The sequence below is a fragment of the Poecilia latipinna genome, unplaced genomic scaffold, assembly GCF_001443285.1.
Source record: "Poecilia latipinna isolate Pla-1442-1.1 unplaced genomic scaffold, P_latipinna-1.0 Scaffold470, whole genome shotgun sequence".
Lineage (NCBI taxonomy): Eukaryota > Metazoa > Chordata > Actinopteri > Cyprinodontiformes > Poeciliidae > Poecilia > Poecilia latipinna.
Window position 1 is genome coordinate 43,462 of NW_015113086.1, and position 24,332 is coordinate 67,793.

A 24,332-nucleotide genomic window follows, 5' to 3' on the forward strand; every position below is an offset into this window, starting at 1 on the left:
GTTTGCATAGAGCATATCCAATATAGTGACTTTACATCTCGTGTTTTATAAAAACAGCTTTATTTTCATTTTGAGTGGTAAAGCAAGAATAAATAATGATATATATATATATATATAAAATGTGACAATCTACACAAAAAAAAAAAAAAAAGGGTACAGACCGGTGCTTTGTTATACTTATAATGTAACTTGCGGGATTTTATTGCCAAATTAGATTTTATTTGAAAGAAACAACATTCACCTTGTTATTTAAATACATATTATTTTTTTTTCTTCTAAAGAAATGGCTTACTTCAAAGTGAGCTCTGTTGTCAAGTTTGTAAAGCATGCTCTTTTTTTTTTCAATAATCAGGAAAAAAAAAAGATGAAAGCCGCCGTATGAATTCAAATTTAATTTGTTCAGTCATCCATTAAAATGGTTTGTCTCTCGCTACTGCCACAACACCGTCCCCCTGCGCTCTCCACACACACACACACACACACCCTCGTTCTCACTCAAGAAAAGCTGTGTGGCAAAACTCGAGCTCTGACTCTGAATGACAATGAGACGAGCCGGAGAGAGGAGGGGAAAAAAAAAAAGAAAAATACATATTGGGGGCACAGTAAGCTTAAGCAATTAAATTAAAAAGTTATTAACTTTGGAATGAGGGACACTGCTCTCCTTCCTGTCACCGCCTGCAGACGTAGAAATAAGGGAAACAGGAAGAGCGGCGAAGGAAAGGAGAAAGACAGAGAGGCACGAGAGAAGAGAGAGAACTTGTAGGTGATGGTCGAAGGTCACACGCCCAGGGAGATCCTCTGCAGCGGCGCTCCTGCCAACTCTTTTGCTCTGATCCGTGTCTACGTATGTGAACCTGCTCACTTGACCATTTGGAAGCAGCTGCCTTGAGCAAAGGACTGGCTCCTTGCCACTCTCCATGCTTATCCCTATGTCAGCATCGTCGTAGCGTTGCGAGCCCAAATTCCAAGGGACTTGGAATCAAAGTTAATTAAGCTTTTGCTGTGGTTTGCACTAATAATAAGTTATGAGCTGACTCCTAATTAACCCTAAGAAACTGCTTCCTTTTACTGGAGTAAGTGATATTTGGAATTATTACACAATTAGCACTGTTACGCCAAGCATAAACTTTCCCAGTAATGATGGTTCTATACTCTATGATAAATGAAGCATTGCACTTACTCTCTGTGTGTGTGTTAGTGTTGGGAATATATTTAAAACGCTTTTTTTTACTGCACAAGCAGAACTGGAGGTCTGAAGTAAAGCGAGTTAAATACCACGGTCCAGAATTGCCCCTCATTAGCGGAGTTATAAATCTGGTCCATAATATCATTAGTGGGCAATGGATTTTGTGCTAATAATTTATTTAATAGGGACACATAATAGCAGGTCACGGCCTCGAGCCATTTTTGTTTCCATTAAAAGGTGAAAAACTTAATTGTTTTCAGTATTAACCACAAACGGATTAAGAAACAAAGTCTGTTTTCCAGAGTTTTACGTCTTTACAGCTTTCGCTTTAAATGAATGAGCCTTCGTATTTTTGAAGATAGCGTCACAACAAAGAAATATCCCACTAAGCGGTTTAGGCATCATTTTTTATTTATGTATTTATTTTTTGTCAAGGTCTCTTTGCTTCTTGGTAACAGAAGTTTCTTGACGATTTGCATAGAGTAAGAAGCAACCCAAATAATTTAGATGCAGATAGAAATAATATGTTTTCACACTGACTACACATGAATAGTTTTTGTTGTTTTTAATTTCAGAAAGCTCTGCTCGGTTTATCTGAACTATTCATATTAAATCAGGGATATTTCTCAATGCCTCTTCAAGATTACACTTTTTAAATTCCATTAATTTTATTCCATTGTTTTTACACAACACTTCTATGCATATCCCAGCAAGTGTGGTAAGAGAATCATGTTGATTTTTTTTTTTTTTTTTCGTTGATCATACCGAGGTTTCAGTGCATAAAGTTGCTTTTTTCATTTGTCACGTTGCAATTAAATATAAAACAAACTTCTACTTTCCACAAGAAAACCGCACTTTTAATTTGTTCACTTTAGAATTGAAGGCGCGACATGTTACACTGACTTTAGATGCATTCTTACATGTGTGTTTCATGTAAAATAAAATTTTTTTCACCAAATCTCAACTACTGTTGATGCGAGGAGAAATCATATTGAAACGCAAAGTCAACTTTTTTCCCGATTGGGAAGTTGGAATTTCCCAGTTAAAAACTAGAACGCAGCATTATTATTCACCTTCCCTCCGCCTGCCAGCTTCCTTCCTTCCACAGCTGTTTTCCATCACCTGTTTTTTCCTATGCCTGCATTCTCCCTCAAATGTTTGTATTTTCTTCTGATTGTGTCCCTCTTTTCTGTTCCCAGCTTTATGTCTTGTTCCTGTTTTTTTTTTTTGCTTAGTTTTCTGTTCTTCATTAAATCTTTCATCAGGACCATTCTGAATGCCGGTCTGCAGTTTGGGAAAGCTTTAAACCTACATTACCTGAAACCTACATGGCTACTTGCTTTTTTATTTGGCTACTTGCATATCAGTGTGAAGACGTCACAGAATAGATCGTAGAGCAGCTGTTGGCACTGTTTCTTTTAACCCTTTCATTAATGAATTATGATCCTTTGTGTCAGGATTTTTTTTTTTACCTTTTTTTATTTTCTTAAGGCATATTTTTTTTAAATTATTATTAATTAAAAGTTTTTAGGTGGTCAGTTGTAATGTTTTCCAAATACAAAGTTATTTTAAACATACATCAGCGGTATTGTTCTTGAGGGGTCATCTGATGTCACAATATTTTTTTTTACCTGCAAGAGTTGTCTACAGTAAAAGGAGGGACCGGGTCGGTTGGCATGCTTTTTTTTTTTTTTTTTTGTCTGTCGGCCATATTGGATTTAACATAATTAATTTCTTGCATTTGCAGCTGATGGCCAGTAGTTGATAGTGTATTTTATGATATGTTAGTGTCCACTTCAGTGGTCTGTGTGCATTTATAACATAAAAATCCACAAGAAGCAGAAGAAAATGACTGTTAAATAGCTGTCCACTGTAGTGACCACTATGCATGAAAGGGTTAAGTAAGAAAGTCCTGAGGTTGGAATCCTGGCTGGGAACTTAAGTGAAGTTTTTACGTTCTCCCTGTGTGACTGTGGATGCAGTTTTCTCCATTGTGAAAAAACAAACAAACAAACAAAACATACAGGTTAGGTGATCTGATTGCTTTACACTCTCTTCCCATGTGAGTTAGCACATTGTCTGTTGCTGTGTTACCCTGTGATGGACTTAAAACCTGTCTGTTGTATACCTAAGCTCTCACCTCTTTTCCACTGGAGACAAACATTAGCTCCCTGCGCACTTAGGAAAACGGATGAATGACTAAATGAAATTCATTTGCGATTTCAGCCGAGTAAATTGATGTCATCTAATACTTGACAAGTACTAAAGCAAAACCTGAGCACAGGAAAATCACGCTCGACCTCGCAGGCCTGCTGTTGCGAGCCATAAATACAAATTTGCCGTCTTAAGTTGGTAAAACCCAAGACAAAGACGGATCTGCTTTCCCACTGCCTCATGACTGTAGGCGGCATCCAAATCCTGTTAGCCTGCAGAGAGCATGTGAACAAGGTACGGCGTGCTGGAGTTAAGGTTGGAACAACAGCATGCCAGGTGACCACACTCAATCACCTGATGCCGTTGTTACATTATGCAATCATGCAACTGCTTGACAGGCCTTGACTGACTGCCAGAAGGGGAGGACTGTCCGAGAAGTGCACTCCAACTGGAATTGGATCCTTCGGTGGAGGAAATTGGCTGGAAATAAAGATGAAAATCAAATAATGCTTTTGTACAAGAGGATTTTTTTTGCTGCATAATCAGAATGTTGTTGAATGTAACCACCACTTTTTTCTCTCTCTCTTCAGAAAGACCTAAACAGAGAGCTTTATTAAGTCTGATAGGAGCTGCTTGACACTAACAGATAGTTAACTAGTTTCTTCTCAAACTGCAGGCGCCACATCCAAACTCTGTTCTCTCTTTGGTCATGATAATCGGAAAAAAAAAAAAAAAAGTCTCCCAAGAATCAACTTTCCTTCTGAACATTTTCTTTCTGCTGTTCGGGCTATTTTAAGCTGAGAAAAATCACACTATGTTCATGATTATGGTCCCAGAAGGCCCAAAGTGTCATCTTTGCTTCATTTCTTAGCTTTCTACAAATTGCTTCGCCTGCTGAACAAAGACTAATGCTTCAGTGTTTTACAAGGAAGCTATTAGGAGGTGCAAAAATGGAAATCTACTTAATGTTCATTCCATAAGCAGCATTTGTACCCTTCAACAAATTTATATTGGTTTTAATGTGCAGGACTGAAGACGTGAATTGTTAACCAAGATCCAGACGTTTGTTTGTTTTATTTATTTTTTGTTTTATGCTTAATCCTGTGGAAGTGACACATCTGTACCAGAGAGGACGAGATGAAGATTCCCTCATGGTAAATTTCCAAAAATCCGATAAGCTCTAATCAGGTTCTTTGGTTAGGAACACGTGCTCAATTAGTGTTTTAGCAAAATTAATCAATCTGCCAATCAGGTGGCAGCTGGGTGTACAAGTGTGCAGGTGTAGGTCAGGTGAGGAAACCAGCTGAAGTTCAAACTGAGCTTCAGAATGGATAAAGCTTACAGAGGACGGTCCGAAAGCAAAAGTTATTCCAACAAAAAATGCTTTGCTCTCATCAGAGGTCAGATGAAAATGGGTAGGTTGCTTCAATATGAAAGAAATGCCAGCTTGAATTGTAACTCATTCCAAGTAAGGTATGAAGAAAACCATCTCTGAATGCTTGATATACCACAGAAAAGCTCAGGACTCCTGGTAACAGTCAGCAGAATTATACAACATATTGATAAAAGCACAGAATGGTTCAATTGGTCTTAATTTCAGCTGCAATAATTGTGCAATAGGATTAGCACTTGTCATGCACCATGCATAGACCCTGCCTTGTATCTATGGTTCTATGTGGTGGTGCTATAATGGCACCGTTTTGTTGAGCATCTCTTACTTTGAAGGTCACGTCTGACCACATGCTTGCTACACAGCGAAAAAGTTTGGGGTTGTCAAACTAAGTCGACTTATTCCGCACAAATATTTTTAGGGATGTTTCTCATTTTCGTACACTTTTTTTTTTCTCCCAGTATGGTTAAGAACACGGCTTACTTAAAAAAATAAAAAATAAAAAAAATAAAAAACATGGAAAATGTACAAAGCATGCTCGGTTTATGCCTCATATTCTATAATAAGCAAAGTCCCATCTTATCAAAGAGGTGTTATTTGATGGGCTTCGCCGCTACAAAGATGCGGCGTATTGTCTGTGGAAAAAAAAAGAAAAGAAGAAAAGACAAGAATGAAGGAAATCATCAGGCGATTGTAGTCTGAGGCCCGTTCACTCCAATCTCCTTGTCTTCCACTGCCACACTTCAAAGACGTCTCTGGAGAGTAGCTTCAAAACACACAGCTTTACAGGCTTTTTGAGGACCGCCACAAAGTCCCAAACCAGCCAAAAAAAAAAAAAAAATCTCTCCAGTTATTTGTTTAAAAGTAGGTTTATGGTATTGGATGGGCTTTTTTTTTCATCATTCTCTTTGCTTGACGTCACTTTTATCTCCCACCCCAGTATAGCAGTATTGTTTTTTTTCTGTTTTTTCTATTTGCTTTCCCTCTGTTTGCATTATCCTCTTTCACTCTCTCCTGCTGTTGCTTCATCCCGCTCTACCCTTGCAGTGGGCTCAGATGCAGTAGCTTAAATCTTATCGGAGCGGAGGTTCTGCCAAGTGCAATCCATTACAGGAGAGTAGAACGGCAATGTTGTGTGTTTTTTTTTTTTTGTTTTTTTTTTTTTCCATATTTCAACTTTTATCTCCATTAATCCCCTCCGTCTTTCACCCCTCTCACTCTAACATCGGCTCAATTTTCTTTGCCATCCTCATTATCTTCCCATTACATCTGCTCTCCCCCCCGTCGTTACACCATCACCCATGTCTTTTGATCCACCAACTTTTCATCCCGACTAATCTCTCTTTTCTGCCAACTTTACATATCTTTCTTGTGCCCCTTTTTTTTAAACCGTAGGATATATGCTGCTTTCAGGATTGATCATAAAAAAGAAGAAAAAAAAACATTTGACAACACACTGCTACTTTTGTCTGTGTCTTTCTTCCTTAGTTTGTTTTTTTCTTCTTTTTTTTCCTCAGCTTGTCAGATTTTATTTGTTTATTGTCTCATGGCATGTTCGTCTTCTCTTCCTTTTCCTGTTTTCCAGGAATGGGTGACAGCCACTGACCTGCTCATCTCTTTGGACAGACTGAATACCTTTGGGGACGAGTTTTTTAAGGATCCTAAAGTGCTGCGCTCGTATTTTTATGCCATCTCTGATTTTTCTGTGGGTGGGAGGTAAGAGAAGCAACATTTTTTTTTTTTAAGCATCCTTTTCAAAATGTTTAGTTTTATTAAATCCCCTTTGATTATTGGTGGAATATAAAGTTTTTTTTTTCTATGCTGAATTTAAAATGCATAAATAAAATGTAATAAAATTTTTGAATGGTAATTTAGTTAAAATTAGCACAGATTTCTTTGCTATTTTTGTTTTTTACAAGCGCAATTATTTTGTCTCGAGGTAACCAAACAAATATGTCCTTTATAGAGAAAAATGTGTAATATTTGATGTGTAATATCAGCTCCCACAGTCGCTAATGTATCTAAATTCAGGAGGGCTTTGCTACAAGGTGCTCAGAAGGTTTGGGGAAGTCTTCGGTTTCTCCTCCAAGACGCCAAAAAAGGTTTTCTTAAATAACATCCAGCAGTTTCACATTTGGAGCTGTAACTTTGCTGCTATCACTGTGGAGGTAACCTGACTGAGAAAGGAAAAGGAGGCGTCAGTTGGTGAAGCAAAAAATGTCCTTATATTTTGACCAAAGACCCATATAGTTATTGTAATATGGAGAACTTCTTTACTCCCCTAAAATTGCAGCTCTTTTAAATGTTTTTAACAATTTTTATAGATGAATGCGAGTGGCTGTTTTAGTACAGACTGCTCTCGATTTATGTAGATTAACTTACGTCTGCCCTACTTTAAAAGTGTGTTTTCTTGTCTGTCCCGTTTTTGAAGAGTGGAGCGAAATGGAAAATATTCGAATATCTTAATTTATATCCCAATTGATAATTTTATAATAATATCACAATAATATCTCAACAGATTAATTCTCCAGAGAATCAGAAAATCTCAACTCACTAAAAGTGTCTAAGCACTCAACTAAACTTAAATAAGCAAAATATGTTTCTTACTTTTGTTTGTTAGAGGCACCAGTATTTTAGTTAGTTTTCTCTGAATATTTCTTTAATTTAATTGTCAATTGTTCTTACCATAAAAGGTCTTGAGTTAAATTACCACCTTGACGTTCCCTCTTTCTGCCAGTCAGTTTACCTCGTGATGAAGTTAAACTAGTGAAACACTCCACACTTCTTCCACTTTGGATTTGTGGAAATCCAAAGTGGATGTCCGTTCTCACATTAATGAGAACGGACATGTCGCCACAAACCACACTTCACCACGGTTGCTACATAAAAAAAAAAAAAAAAAAAAAAAAAAAGGGGAAAATAAAGAAGTTGAGATGGAGCCTTCAGAGAGAATATAAACTTGATGTGACACCTGTCATAAATGTTTAGGATCACTGCATCCGCATGACAAATTACCTAGCAACGTCGCAACACCTGGGGGACAAACCCGCAGAGCGACACGTTAGCCTTATATCTGGACAGTGTGTTGAAGAACATATGCCTTTACACTCTGCTGCCTCGTGTCAAGCCTGTGAGTTAGATGCTGTGACAGATTTGTTGTGATTTTATTTTTTTGAGTTGAGCATCAATGCAGCCGCTGCCAAGTGTAGACTGGTGCGGGAGCTGATGCCTCTAGGACAGAGAAAATAGTTTCTGACTGAAAGCTTGGCTGCACAACAGCACTCCGTGTGCCCTGGTGTTAGCAGGGTCCGTAACCTCAGCTGCTTCGTGTGTCAGCAGATCAAACTCTTAAGCGGCTAATCCATAATGGGAGGTTAATTCAGTCCCATTGCCACTAAGTAAACCTCAAAATAAGCAGAAATTGTGTAAAACTTCAGCCCACGTCTCTTCTGTTATGTTTCATTATATAAGTTATGTAGTTCAACTACATCTAAGACGCGTAAAATTATTCACACCCTTCCACTTTTTTCACAGAAAGAGGAAAAACCCAACACTTTGAGTGTTGGGTTTGAGTTTTGTGTTCTGATGTTGTTCTTTTCAGTTTATTTGTATTATTTTACTGGTTATCCCTTTGGGTCTTCCAGCGCTGCTTTCAGTGTCACTTATGAAGTTCCTCTCTGTCTCCTAATACATCACTTCCCCTTCAGCTCCCAGCTCATCCCATTTATTGTGATCACCTGGTCCTGTTTGCGCCAAGCTCCCATCCCCACTGCACTTTTACCCTGCTCTGTTTCCATTACTGTCTCACTGAATCCTGCATTTGGCATTCATTAATCCTGTCTCCATGTTTGCAGGTGTCTGTAAGTTCTTGACCTTGTTTTTCCATAGAAACTTGTCATCATTCAGTCTAATTCCGTCCTACTCTGGACTGCATTTGGATCAAACTCAAAACGCAACATTTGCAGCCTGAAAACATAGGGGCATTTTTTTCTAATATATATTATGAGACAGAACAACACATTTTCTCTCGCGATTGGAAACTGTGGAGGAGTTACAGGCAACCACTGCTGAGTTGGGGGCGGGGGACTCTGTTGAAAGAACAGGAGTTGCACTTCACATAATGGAAAAGTAGCAAGAAGAAAATCATTGCAAAAACATCTATCTATTCTTTTCTTCCACTCCACAATTGTGCACTGCTGTGTGTTGCTCTGTCAAACGAAATCCCAATAAAACACATGGAAATGTGTGAGATGTGACATGACAAAATGTGGACGAGTTCAACAGGTATGAACACTTTTGCAAGACATGATGTAAATTTCAGCAGAGTTCTGGGGTATAGATCGGAGGCAGTTTATAGTCACTTGGTCGTCGTCTTGTCAGTGATGCTGGAATAACTGGGTCTGAGCCTCAGGCAAGCAGACATGTGATTGTAGGACAGCTGAGTAAATTTGGCAGAGGTTGCCACTCAGTGACAAATGTCTGCCCCTTCTTGCAGCAACTTGACAAAACCCTGCAACACTGCCAGAAAATAATGCATACAGAAAAAAGTAAGTCGCAGCTGGCAAGAACTTGACCTGTCCATTGGCAAAAGTGGAGGAAATACATTTTAAAAATGGCTTTAAAACGTCTCGCAATTTTTATCAAGTCACTTGAACTTCCACAAAATAACCCGACGACGAAAACCTCTTCCAAGATCTCATCTGAAAACTCTCTGCATCGTACGCTTGCTTTCCTCAATAACCTTGATGCATATCGGAGACGCGTCCTGTGGGTCAATGAGTCGAGGCACGGATTTTCGCTCCAATTAGCGAGGCTGTGTTTTGTAGAAAAGAAGGTGAGAAATGTTACTCAAGAAACACGTTTAAACTGCTGGCAGGGGTTGCATTCTGATCCCACCTTGGGCTTTTGTTACATCCTGTGACACAGAGAACATGTCGCTGCTGGAGTGAGAAATGGGGGAGAAAAAAAGAACCTACACGTTTTAGAAACCATCCTACTTTTTCTGTAGGGAAAAAAATAAAATAAAGGTGGTAAAGTTGGGAAGACGATGCATTTTACCACTGCACAATAACCCTCAACACGTGGTGTTATGATTATTTTTCATCATTTTCACGTGACTCGCAGTTCCCCAAACTATAAGTTGATCAAGAATCTGTAAGTAAACATTACAATAGTATCCTCCATTTATGAATTAAATAAAAAGGTCAGCTCAAATAATGATAAGTGTTTTGTGGGTGCTAAATGAAGGTAAAATTGAATTTTGTCATGTTTCTAATTCCATAGCTGGAGACAAAATATAACGCAATGTGCAGGTATGTAGTGGAAAATCAGTGCTGGTTTTGGTGAAGCAGTGCAAAAACTATTAACCAATCAAAAAAACTCTAGTACCTTTACAAAAAGTAAGTCTGTCACAAGACTGTAGAATTGATTGATTCTGTCTTCCAGTGAAGGTTATCTGATACTTTTGCAAATAATTTTCGAATAATAATGATAATAATAAAAAAAATAGCCTGAGTTTATGCTCAAGAATCTTGTCGTTTTCTTAAATACAACATTGAGATCTTATGTTTATGGGACAATCCATCAGACACATCAAATGAGAAGTCAAGCAGAGGTCTAATAAAGTACATCTGTGTACAATGTGTAATCATGTGCAATTGTAACTGTTTGAATTTTCAGACAAGTACAAGCATGCAATAATTTTATTCTTTGATTAAAATCTTAGCCTTAATCAATGTGTTAAATCTATGTTTTGGTGCCTATTTGACCTTGTGTCCCAAAGTTGAGACGTGGCCACAACGCTCTCACTACAGTACACCTCCAAAAGAAATTAGGATTGCGTCAGAATTAAACCCGACTTTGATTTTTCTCCATGAAAATATTCCAAGGTCTTTCAGGTATATTGTGCTTTAAGCCCTGGCTGTTTCAAGCATCGAGGGGGAGGTTCCTAAATGTTTGCAAATCACTTTAAAGCAAATAGTGAGCCAACAGTCGCTGTTTCATGCAGCACACGCCTGTTGCTTTCTGTCCTTGTCCTTTGGATAGCATGAGTATATTAGCAGTGGCACATTAACACAGTTGAAAAGTGCAGTCGCTGAGGGGGGATGAAAACCCCACCTCATCTCAGACCACGTTTCTGCCTGTGAGGGATAACGCGAAGTGACAACTCCTTATGGTGGAAATACCCTCTCGCTTTCCTCCGCCTTCGGCTCCGTCCGTTGTGTGCACATCCGTTCACGGTGTCATAAATGAGCACGGAGAGAGAGAGAGGGGGAAAACACAAGGAAAGACCGGACTTGCAGATGTAAAAATGTGTCTTATGTTTCCCTTCAGATGCAAGTGCAACGGCCATGCCAGCGAGTGCGTTGAGGGGGAACAGGGTGGCCTGGTGTGTGCCTGCCAACATCACACAGTGGGAACCGACTGCCAGAGATGTCACCCCTTTTACCAGGACAGACCTTGGGCCAGGGCCTCTGGGGACTCCGCCAACGAGTGTTTGAGTGAGTAGCTTGATTCTGGGGGTGCTGTCATGAACCCGCTGGGTGCAGCCATCTGGAAAATCCACAGGGCAGTGTTAAATTCTAGTGACAAGCTCAGGTTGTCAGGGGTTGTTTAAAATCTGAGTGTGCTTCGCCCTTCATCACTGAAAGAAAAAAAATAAAACTGATATAGCAGTCTTACAATCAAGTCCTAACAAAAGCTGAGTTTTTACTCTGCACCTCGTATTCAGAGCTGCTATTTCAAACACACACACACACACATCCATACACTAATAGACTGATGGGCAACTTGGAACTGTCCAAGGCCACAACTACAAAAATTGTACTAGACTAATTAACGTCAAATTTTTATTTGTAAAACTTATTGAAAAGAATATTCCCTTTTCCTTTCACTTCATACGGTGTGCCACGAAACTTTCTAAATGACATACGTTTAGGTTTTGTGGTTGTAATGAAAAAAAAAAAAAAAAAAAAAAGTTCAAGAACAATAAATACTTTTGCGAGGCCCTGTAAATTGCTAATCAATTCTTCCATCCTTTCCGTGCTTTCTATGTTTGCTGGAAGACTCATTTGTGTTTCTATATACATAAATTAGAGACTTATCCAGATTGGCTCACCCAACCATGAGCTTTTACTGAGTGCTGCCAAGGATGAAATGTAATTGGCTGAGGAATGAAAATCATCAAGAAGAGTGCCGACCAAATTGTTTTTTTTTACTTTACTTTTCTGTTTTTTTTTGTTTTTTTTTTTTGTTGAATTCTATTAAGCAGCAAGCATGTTTTAATTACTCTTACTCTTAGTTCCACGCAGATGGCGCCCTAAATATTCTGCTGCAACCAACTTAATCAATGCCATATATTAAGAACAAGTCAGATACAAGAGAGGATATGATAGCATAAAGCTGATTCCTTTGTGTAATTGCGCAGCTGAGAGCTCATTCTCACTAATTTAGCCTCACAAGAACAGTCGCCATAATTTATTCTTTGTTGTTTGGGCAAACTGATTTGACAAAACACTTTCCTTTCAGCTCATGGATTTTGATCAACAAGTTTGCATTGAGCAAAAGCAACAAATACTCAAAAATTAAAATGTCAACCCAAGTAAAAAAATTGAGTTATGTTCCAAATCAGTTGAAAGATGTTAAACAATAAATAATATAAAATATGATATTCTGTATATTTTAATTTCTGAGGAAAGTAATTGTTTACATCTATTTTTTTTTCCTTAGGAAAGAGCATAGAAAAAGTTAAAAGCATGCAAAGACATCTTCATTTAAACTGTTTGGTTTCTTGAGTTGGACTCGGCCCAATTCACACAAACTTTCAGTCGTATTGAAGCTTTGGAAAGAGGAGTTCAGTGACCCGTTCTGTCCACTCCTCTATAAACGGTTTTGAAATGTTTTGGGGATCATTGTTCTGTTGGATCACGAGACTCTATCCAGGATTTAGCAATTTGTCATAATTTGCCAGCCTAAGGTGATGGCAAATCAGTTTGTATTTTCAGGGAAAAAAAAACTCAGGATGTTTCAACTTGTCAAGATTTGGAGAAGGTATTCTTTATTCCTCCAAAATGGAAAAACACTAAATCAACAATTTACTGTTCGAGGAGATGGATTGAGCTATCTGGCACCAATGATCAGATATAATTTTTTTATAGTTTTTTTTTTTTTTTTTTCTACATCTTTGTTTAGTCGTAGATTTATCTTATAGCACTGAGCTGGATTTGGAATGACAAAGACGTGTAATAATTTCGCAACAATGTACAAGGTATTAAGTAGGGATCTGTGTCAATTTATTAATTAACCATTCAGAAGTTTTGTCCAAAGTGGAAGTGGAGGAAATCAAAAGTGGTGGGTGTGTTTTATGCGCGTTTTAATCTCACAAAAGGTTTTAAGAACAAAAAGATATGCCACTGTAAGCAAACGTAAATGTATGAAAAAAACTTTTGAGGATTGTAATTTCAAATTTAAGTGTATTTATTTCTTGTACATACAAAACCACTCTGAGTAGCCTGAGGTACCTGAGGTGTAAGGTTGCATTTTCCTCTGAGACACTGGGCCTTGAAAGGATCTAAAGACCTCCAACAAATGTATCACCCAGATTACTGAAATGATCATCTTTGTCACCCAGCAACAGGAACAAGTCAGTATGTCTGGTCTTAAATGCTGTGACACTTTTTGCCTCGGCTCCCGTGTCAGAGCATCACGCTACCAGACAGACGTCACCATTCCACTGAGTTGCGTTTCCAGTCGTGCCTCCGTTCAAACTGGAATTTTTTTTTTTTTTTCACACATCCATCACTTGCTGGCTTTCCCCCAGCCATCCTTACAGGCCTGCAAGTGGTTGAAGATTATTCCAGCTGAAAGTGGGCACACTGTATTCTGACAGCCAGTCAAACGCTGACACCCAGAGACAGACAACCACTCTCTCGCCTGTTCACATCAGTTACCGTAACCTGCATATATTTGGGTATTTTGGAGGAGACCAAAGAAAAGGAGCTGAGCCTGCTGACAGGTTCAAACCTCCACCCGTATAAAAGTGAAGTGACAGCCCTGGCTCACTGTGTTTTCCCTTGGAACAAATATTATACATAACACTTAGAGTTGTCTTTTAAATGCTGTGCAAGATGTCAGCTGTGTTATTCACCTAAGGGTAGTCTTTGGAACCTTTTTTTTTTTTTTTTCAGTGCAACCTGAAAAAACTGAGACGTGTCTTAATGAGAATATGTATAAGTACAACATAAGTTAAGCCCGTGGGGTTTCTCAACGGTTGTGATCAGCTACCAAAGGATAGAGAGACTTTTCAGCTTTGCAGTTAGCAAATTCCAGCCCACCAGATTGGATTGTGACTCCAAAAAAAGAAACAAAAACCAAAACAAACAAAAACAAGTACAATTTTGAACTCTGATTGTGTTGCAATTCAGTACCGAAATACTCAGTTAAAAATCCACTGTGACTGCAAAGTACATTTTCTGGTAGCCTGCTCTGGTTTGCCCTGTTTTCCTGTCATCTCCCCAGCTCTTGTCACAGATGGAAAAACTTTCTGCTTCAATTCTGCCCAGTGCATTTATAGGACATTAAATGAAATGTGTTTATTTTTTTATCATTTGTGCTAAGCCTCACTGACTGAGAGAATGCATGTGATTAATACTTACGATAAAACAGTCATAAATCTTGAACTTTTACACTTTCTCTTTGGAACTTCAAAGTATTGTGTTCTGGGTTGTTTTTCTTTTTCTTTCTTTTTTTTGTGAAAGACCAGAAAGTGGTGCATAATTATGATGTGGAAAGTAAATGACTGCAAATGGTTTGTATTCTTCTGCATCTTTTCTTTTTATATCTCCAAGTAAATTTCAATGCAACCAGTTGCTTAGAGATCAGTAACGAGAGTTAATTTGGGGGCATTTCAATTTCTCTGAAAATACATTTTGTTCTGCGAAGGAAAACATCTGTGAGCAAGCAGAATCATGAAAACAAACAAAAACCAAAATAATTTCCAGACAGGTCAGAGATAGTTATAGAGATGTTTAAGGCAGGACTGGATTATTAAACAATGTTTCAAGCTTCAAACATTTCAAGCTCAATATTTAATCCATCATCTGGAAACAGATTATAGCTACACTTAACCATTGTATACATGAAGGAAGTGTAGAGATTGCTTATTTACAAGAAGAAATGTCATTATAAGAAGTGTAGTGATAGTTTGCCACAAGGCCTGTCAGAAACCCTGCAAACACGTGAAAGAGTGTACTCTAGTCAAAATGAGATTAAAATTAAACTTTATTTTGTTCTACCTACAAAGCACTGTGTCACCCAGAAATGAAAGAAAATGAAAGGTGCTTGGGTCAGATGAAACCAAAATTTACCTTCTTGCCCTACGTACAAAATGTTGTGTAGAGGCTTTTCTTCAGAGTTGGTCACCTTCCAGCAGGTGATAGTCAATGGAATCAAAGCTTATTTGTGTTAAAATGACCCAGTCAAAGTCCAGACCTAAATCTGTAACAAGATTTGAAAATCTGTGCTTTCAGATGCTCTCTATCCAATCGGACTGTAACAGAAGAACGGGGAGCAATTTTAGTGTTCAGACGTGCAAAACCAGGAGAGAAATTGCCCAAAAGACCAGCAATTGAAGCTAGACTTTACTGAATCATGTTTATATTTCTTCCATTTCACAATAATCAACTATATGTTGGTCTGTTAAACAAAACTAAAAAATAAAACAAAACAAAAAACACATTGATGTTTGTAGTTGTAAATGAGGGAGAAGTTAAAGGGATCAGAGCCTTGTAGTAAATTTTTGTTTTTAATGTATTGATTGATTGATTACTTTATACAACAGACTCATGGTCCACATAGATACACAGCAACACATTAAAAAAAAATAAAAAAAAAAAGTCTAAAAGACTTGCAATGTTTCCATAAAGACGAGTGGTAACTTAGCTCTCTAACTATTATCATTAAACATTTTGTTGTCTGAGTAGATCATTCTTAACTTTGGCCCACTCTTTTTTTCATTAAAAGACAGAGTTTGAATTGCTCAACACTAAAGTAATTATACACACAACTAACCACTGATCATTTCAAGGCAGCAACCAATTACTGTTGCTTAAAACAAATCTAAACAATATAAAGAAGAAGCCAAGAATGTTTTTCAGACAATATTGTCTTTACAATCGCTTAGCAGAAGGGACAATTTATAACAAGTTTATGACCTTTTCAGGGCTAAAAAACCATAAAGATGTTCAATAGAATCATAATCGAGATAAAGCAGAACTTCATAGGATGTCCAGAAAATAAAACCTCATAGATCAACCACTTTAATATTTTTCACAAATCTGTTTTTTTTTTTTCCCTTCAACAGTATGAACTTTGAAATATTTTAAATCTTCTTCTACCTCAAAGCCAGGACTTTACAAGGGTAATAGAGTCTTTGTTGAAAAATTAATTCGGAATAAATTAATTTGAAGCGTTTGATCTCCGTCTTTGCAACTTGGGTTTGCTTATGAGTTGATGCTTTTTCAATGTGTGGAACGTGTTTGAATTCATCTTCACAAACATGGTTATTAGGGCTGGGTTGATAACAAAAAGAAATGTGTCTGTCTTTCAGATTTAAAGAAGCATCAAAAATATTTTCATTCTATTTTTTTTTAAATCCTTTACAGGACTATAAAAACATGTGCATGTCCTTTTGAAGTAGTTTAAATTATTACAAAAAGCCCCAGTAATAAATAATAATAATAGTAATAATAATAATAAAAAAGGGGATAAACCCATTAACAGTCTGCAACTTCTGTATCGTCACACTATGAGAAGCAGGTTGTGGAAACAGGCATGTCGAGATGTGTGTGTTTTTTGTGTGTGTTTTTAATTAAATTAGCGCATGCATGCTCATGAAACTATACACCTTTATAGTTTGCAATGTTACAAATGTGTCGGCAAATATGTGAGAACTAAGACTTGACTCTGTGTACAGATGTGCTGGGATATAATGGAATATCATTCTCATCAAGATTCTCCCCTCTGAGAATTAAATCCTTTATAGCCTGTCAGCTTGCAGTGGGTCCCTGGAAAATTCATTGTTTGCCTGATGTTATAATAGGTTCAGCCTGAGGCTCTTTCCATGGGGACACACTTTAGATTCCATCATCACATCTTCGAAGCTGACATATGCATTTGTTTAGAGGAAAGGGAATTATTTTCTTGAACGTCGCCTTAAAAATTCATTATTTTAAAAGTTATTTTAGCCTCATCGGAATACTGCTTTAACAGTGATGAGTAAATGTTGATTTAATAGCTCTTGTTTTTGTAAGGTGGCCTTCTTGTCACTCTACATTTTACTTTTTCTTTTTTTTAAAGAGAAGAGTTAAGCTAACTTTTTTATTGCAGCTGCAATTTTTCAAACTTTGTTACTGTAGAACTCTAAACATTACATCGTCACTGTTTGACACTATAGTTCAAAGTTATGATTTATTTGTCTTATTGCAGTTTTACCTAGCACTCCTTCCTTCGTAATTCTGCTCAATCTTAACCCTCTATTTAATAACGAAGAATTAGAACCTCAGTTTGTAAATCTATTCCCAAATACAAATATATTTTTGTAATTTTAAAGGCACAGCAACCACTTTGAAATCTTCATTAAAGTGTCTGGGTGTTTTGAATTTATCGCGGCTTGTTGTTGTTAATTAGCATAGAAATTGAGAGGATAAAATATTTCCTATTTAAACATATCAACCACACATCACAAGTACAAAGTGTGGTTGATGAATTCTGACCCTTATTGTTTTCAGTTATTTTTAATAAAGTGTAATAATAAGTGAAACACACTGTCCCTTTTTTTTTTTTTTTTTTTTGACGTAATTATAATTCTGGAGAGGAAAAGAGGGAAACCACTCGACGTGTTGAACGGTTCATTCCAAATTTTTTCTTTTTTTTCTTTTTTTTTTTTTAAGAAAAAACAGATTGTGCAATATTTTTGTTATACCCAAGTATGCTTCCACACAGACTAAACGGTCTGGATTAGCTTACCTAAAGTGAACAGAACCAAGCCAGGTTCTGTTCTTTCCTTTGCTCCAATCAATCTCAGTGTGAAGGATGGCGACAAACCTAACGACTCGATTCACTTCCAGTGTCTTCACATTCTTGTCAAGCAGGGATAGAAACTGCCTTCTACCAATTTAAATAATAATCATAACTTGTCTGCATACGTTCAACAACTAGGATCAAGCTGAAATGCAATAGACTTTTAAATCAATCTTTATAATTAGACTGAATTTACTATGTATATTTATTTTTATTTTTGCAGGGTTGTGGTTAAAGTGCTGCTGCATGACTAATAAAATCTTAGGCAACACTCAGAAGTATATTAAATAACCAAAAACTGATGATATATCAATGTCTTATCTGAATTTAGTGTCAAGGGAGAGAGATAACCCTAGAAAACTAGATGCAATATTTAACAAATATATTTTTTTAATGAATTAGAAGTTCAGGGAAGGAAACGTGAATTGTTAAATAACTGATTTAGTGGGGAAAAACATTTTCATTGAAAGAAATACAAAAGGATAGTTTCTTAAGGGTTAACAAATTTTTTTTTACAATGCATAACTGTATGAAATCTCTGCTAAAATTACTATGCCTTTAATTTATTGTGTGCATGTATTATTTTAAATAAAAGTTTAAACGGGCTTCGCACACTTAGTTTTTCAATCAAAGATATATATTTTTTGGCATTGGAGCGATAAGTCTTGATTTTCTCCTTCACCTCTCAACAGTTTGGGCTCTAAAACTCCAAGATTAAATCACTTTAGGATTGATCACAGAGTGATAAAGGTTTGCAATATCTGTTACACAATTTAATGGGAGAGAAAACGAGGCCAATTCCCACACACACCCCTCACCCCTAATTTGATTTACAAAAAAGGATGATGTTTTCAGACCTGAGAAGCTTTCTCTTCAGGACCAAAAAAAAAAAAAAAAAAAAAAAGCGCTGTCTGTTTTAATAAATCAGCCAATGCAATGGTGAGAAGCATTTGCTGGAATTGACTTTTTTTTCCCCCCTTTCAATTGGATGTTTGAGGGCAATCGCTAGCACCATAAATGAGTTTAAGCAAGTGAGGTGCAACGTGTCAGCCACTTGTCAATATTTATTACACAGCCATAATAAATATAACAATCTAAATTATCTTAGTTAGTTACTAAAAGACCATTTGCCACCTTATTTCTGTAATACTCTACAATTTACAATTTGGACTTCCTTTTTTTCATAAGATCCTTTACATCTTAAAGATTTTTTTCTTTGCATTTCTTTGATTGTGTAACAAAGATGAGATGTATGAAACTTCAACTCGGCGTATTTGTAAAGAATTCACGGTGCTTCACTTTTTCCACATTTTATGTTGCAGCCTTATTCCAAATTCAATTCAATTAATCTCTTTCCTCAAAACTCTAGACATAATATCCCGTCATGACAATGTGGAAAAAGTGAGATTTTTGCAAATTTATTAAAAATAGAAAATCACATTAAAAGTAAGTATTGTGGAGAATTTATCCGTTCTCTATGCTGAGTCCTTGATGTATGAGGTTGAAGAAGAGCCATTAAGTTGAATTCATGAATTTCATTTATTAATACCAAAATACGGCTGGTCCATTTCTCATTCTACCTTTAGGAGTTAGCAAGACAAAATGGCACCCGAGAAGAGTTTGAGATCTCCTTTGTTAGCCTCTATCTAAGCTACTACGGGCGTCCCCTAGTGTTTCATATCCTCTAACCTTAGCTTTAACTTTGTAACTAGTTAAAAGAGACAGAGCAAAAACACAGAATTATTTATTCTCAGTTGTGTTCTCCGCCTTTGGCATGAAGATCAAAATGTTTCCGTTTTCACTGATCATATTATAACAGAATGAAGAGATTCCTATTCATCAGTACGATATTTGCCAAGAAAGCTAAAACATCTTCCTCAAACAACTTCTTTAATGCAGCAAGTTAATCATGCTGCAGTTAAATGCATTACCAATCCCAGTATTAGCAGATGTTAACCATCCATTGAAGGGAAATGTTAGACAAAATTATTTAAAATATTAATGTGGAAATGATGGGAAAAACTTCCATTTGTTTGCTAACGGCCCCCAAAAAAGAAAAAAAACCCAACAGATTATGGGTCACAAAGGGGTCTCATTTACGTAGAACAATCTGATGTGCAACATGACGCCTCAAATGCTCGTGCGTCACCTTTAGGTTTCTTGACCGATCCAACATCTCATTCATCCGTCAAATTAAATGTAAAAGTGAGAAATCATTGTGCCTGCAGGGATTCCCGCACCATTACTGTTCTGCAATTGTGCCACGGAAATATTAATATATTGGGCAGAGAAAATAACATTGTTGTTTGCATTAGTTCTCTAGTAAATAAAACAAGATGGCAGCTTTTTTTTTTGTACTCTTTTACATCATGCACTGCTCCCGACTGATGATGCAGAATAGAGGCTCTAATGAGTTGATAATTGATATTAGTCATTAGCTTACCACTAATGAGAAATGAAACATGCTGCCAGTGACTGCATTTGGCATGATTGTATATTTAGTTCAGGGCTAAAGTGTAGAGAGTTTTTATTTTTTTGTATTTAATTATTTTTGTTTTTCATTAAGGTTTGCCAAAACCTGCCATTGAATTTTTATGTTTTATTCTGTTACTATATAAAGTTCTATCAAATAGCATATAGACAAAAAAAAGTCTCACTCTTAGCCATATTTTTGTTTTTGTTTTAGCAAAGTCCAGAACCAACCTGCTTCATATTTACAGTATATTTGACTTTGATTGTGATGACATTGCATTTTTACAGCTACATTATACAGTGTTTTCACAGGTTATTATGAACTGTAAGAAGATAGTGATGGATAGAACCACAGAAGTAGATTGTTTCTCTTGCCGCGCGTCCACACTAATCTGTTTGAAAGAGATCCCCAAGCGGCATTATCGAGGTAATGTCAACAGCTACATATGGATGATATGCAAAAAGAAAATAAAACTTGCTGAAGATATTCAGATGGAGTATGAACTGCTGATGTACAAGTCTCCAAAGGAACATTAGCGGCACTGGCTCACATTTTTTTGTGAAGGCAGAGGAGTAGTTTTTCCCTCTCGCTGAGGAAATGGGGGTTTCCTAGAGAAAAAGACATTTAATTAGATTACAACCACTCTCAGAAGGCTCATTTAGACGCATGATGATGTGGATACAGGTTGCCCTTTGGCCTGCCAAATTGCTGACCTTACATATCACCATATGTTACTGCTTTACGCTTCGCATCACTTCTGTTTTATTTCTATATTTAGTCAAGGTTATAATTTAGCTTTATTAATGTCAGGACTACAAATTTTCACAAACTAAACTGGTGCTTTTGCAGAGACGAAGGCTCTCCATAGTCCACTTAATCAATGAGTGTTTACTCACACAGCCGACTTCTAATGTCTGTTAACCCAAACTTTAGTCAGGCCTCTAAAACAGAGACATGGATATCAATAAATTAAGATACAGTTTTCAAAACATAGTCTTGTTGCGCTTCTATTACTTTACTCGGCATCAGTTCTTTGTGTTTCCACTGCCCTACATTTTGATTATTCCCCAAAATACCAGACCACCAGTATGCTCCTGGAGCACAGGTGAGCTGATGTGGAAAAGCTGCCAGTCAAGATATTTTGAACCAATATGAGCATGAAAACACATCACTACAATACTAATAAAGTATCATGATAGTATCAGAATATCAGAGGCAGAGTGTTCATTTTCTCACAGTTCATTTTATATCAATAGTCTCAGAGCTTAAATTGGTAAATCTGCAGCTTGCAGGTGTACTCACAGCTGATTTTTTTTTCTTTTGCTCAATTCCTAAACACCATTTCTGAGTCAGTTTTTTTTTTTAACACTGTTGGTCTTTTAATTTAACTAGGTGTGTAAACAAATCTTGTGCTAAAAGTTGTGCTTAATTCAAGATACCCTGTGAAGTATTCACTTTGACTAAAAAGCACTATTTTTCATTTTCTGTTTTTTTTCCCCCCACCTTCCTCTTAACTGCATCATAGTCCAACTTGCAAACCACAACAACTCATACTAGGTATTAGCTGGCAGCTGATGAAAACCCCATGTACTTTATTCAGACTACTTTGGCCTTTTTCCAGCAGCGCCCACGCAGAGCTGCTCGACTCATTCATAAGGGTTTTCCTCCAGTAACTGCTACATGGTACCAGACCTTTAATTTACTGTTACATAAGACAAAAAAAAATAAATAAATAAATTTTGTTTTATTTCAAATATTTTACGTTATGGCCTCAAAAACCATATGGAAAAGGTGATGGACAGTCATATTTTATTACTTTTGCATTGTAATGAATATACTTATAGATTTTCTTTTAAAAAATATACAAGTTCCCAGGTGATTAAAGGTTCAGTCAGTAACTGAAGTTCATGTTTACGCTGCAAAATGCAAGTTCCTTTATAAAGCATTATGGAAACATAATATATACATTATATTTTCTTAAAATACTTACATTAATTTTACAGAACTTAAAGATAAATATTGGGCAACCATTCTGTTTCTCAAATAATCTTTATATTTGTTCTTGCACAAAAAATCTGCCGTACCTTTAGCAGCAGTTTCCGTATCTGCAGGGTTTTAATGTACGAATTACATTAAATTCCTCCCACTCTTTGTTTATAGTTTAAAAATAAAATCCTTGCTAATTTACACATCTTCAAATGTGAGGAAACTTTTACTCTTTGTTGTAACATTTGCCACGCAGCATTTTGAGTTATGCAAATACCCGCATCCCACTTTGGTTGTGGTATTGAGAAACGCTGAATTTATGCCAATGCTGTTACAGCTTAAACTTTTCCTGAGTTCATTTCTCTAAGTTTCAACTCTGATGTTTTAGCCAGAATTGTATTGTTGGAGGAGGTGGCGGCTTCATCGTGGGAAAAAATAAGAAATAAAAAATGTCAAAGCATAAAACCGAATGTGCCTTCAAATGTGTGTGTGTGTAACTAACGTGTGGTCTGCAGGCTCATATTGAGGAAAGAGCAGCATGCTGAAGAGGTGGCTGTGGGTGTGCAGAGCTGAAAATGTGGTCAAGATGGCCGAGCGAGTTAAAGAGAACTCAGTGGGGGGTCTTTGGGTTAAGAATGTTGGGGAAATGGCATGTAGTGGTTTGTTTCAACTCTGTGTACAGCTTGTAGCCATCTTCATCCCACAGACAGGAAGGAGATTAGGAGTAAAGCCAACACAAAGTGCCACCATGTGCCTTTAGAGGAACTCAGTATTGATTTTTCAAGTCTCCTGGATCCTGCAGTAAGTTCCCCTAAAACATATCATCCATGTAATGTTTTGATGGTGTTTGTGGCGATGCACTGTGAAGCACAACCATCTAAATTCTCCACCAAAAAAAAAAAAAAGGTGCTCAGCTGAAATGCTGCACCACACAATTCAATAATAATACTAATTTAAAGAACAAGAGGAAAATCTCCATCATCGTTCATAACTTCACCTTGTGTTTGGTCTGGTCGAGATTCTTCCAGAGAAATTCACTTCAATGGGAGAAAATCCGGATTGAGCAGTGAAGGGAGATTAGAATCGAATTAGGAAGGCAATGACTCTGTAACTCCACTTTATTACAAAGACTTTGAACACACGGTGGTTAAAGCTGCCAATAATTGACTGTTTTCTCAACAGTAACTTAGTGTGGCGACGTGAAAGCTAAAAATGAAACACGATACAGATAGCAATTAAGGCAGTGTAAACTCAGCAAGCGAAAAAGTAGCAAAACGAAGGCCAGATCACTTGAACTGGAGAAAATCCATCAAATGAGTATGAAAAACTATGCAGTATGTTTTCTAAGGAAACTTCCCATGACGGGTAAGAAGGGAGTAATAGAAAAGATTAGGCTCAAACAAATGTTTTATTTATCCTGTAGGAACAGCAGGAACACTCTTAATGCCATATGTTATCTTCAGCTTTATGAACAGCTTTCCTTAACAGATTTTTCCCCTCTTGCATGTTTAAGGATACTTTTATAGGTCACAGCTGTCAACTTAATTACATATCATCCAATGGACCAATAAAAAAGATTATTGACTTATTAAGAATACATTCATCTCACTTTTAGGAGGTTTTCCCCAATTAAAAAGACTCATTATATCACTTCTCTTCCTGTGAGTCATTAGTGACTCAGTAAGTCTGCTGTTCCTGTCCTGTCCAGGTTAAATCTACAGGGTAGCTGTATGTCCCTTTGCTCTTTATTTATATGGCAAATATGAAAACAACTACAATTCACCAAAGTGATTTGTATGGTTAAAAAAAAAAAAAAAAAAAAAAAAAAACTATATTCAATCAAACTATCCTGGCTGTCCTACTTCACTACCTGAAAGTAATTGAAAACAAATGTGTTTTTTTTAGCAGTGATTTAAATTGATCAGTTGTTTAAGTGACTGATTTTCAAAGCCAAGTCATTCACCTCTGAAAAGACGCCATCACCTGTGGATTTTAGTCTGGAGGTGTCAGAAAACAACTCAGCAGTGGAACCGAGAGTCCTTGTCAGATCTTAAGAGGGAAGCTGT

General features: G+C 36.9%; 1 protein-coding gene across 1 annotated transcript in view; it reads left to right on the forward strand.

Annotated features, from left to right (window-relative positions):
- The window catches only part of lamc3 (laminin, gamma 3), a 130,423-nt gene that overhangs the window by 17,712 nt on the left and 88,379 nt on the right, over positions 1-24,332 (forward strand). The window contains exons 3-4 of the mRNA XM_015039389.1: positions 6,316-6,446; positions 11,064-11,230. Of these exons, the coding sequence (XP_014894875.1) occupies positions 6,316-6,446; positions 11,064-11,230 (298 nt within the window). The remainder of the gene's footprint in view (positions 1-6,315; positions 6,447-11,063; positions 11,231-24,332) is intronic.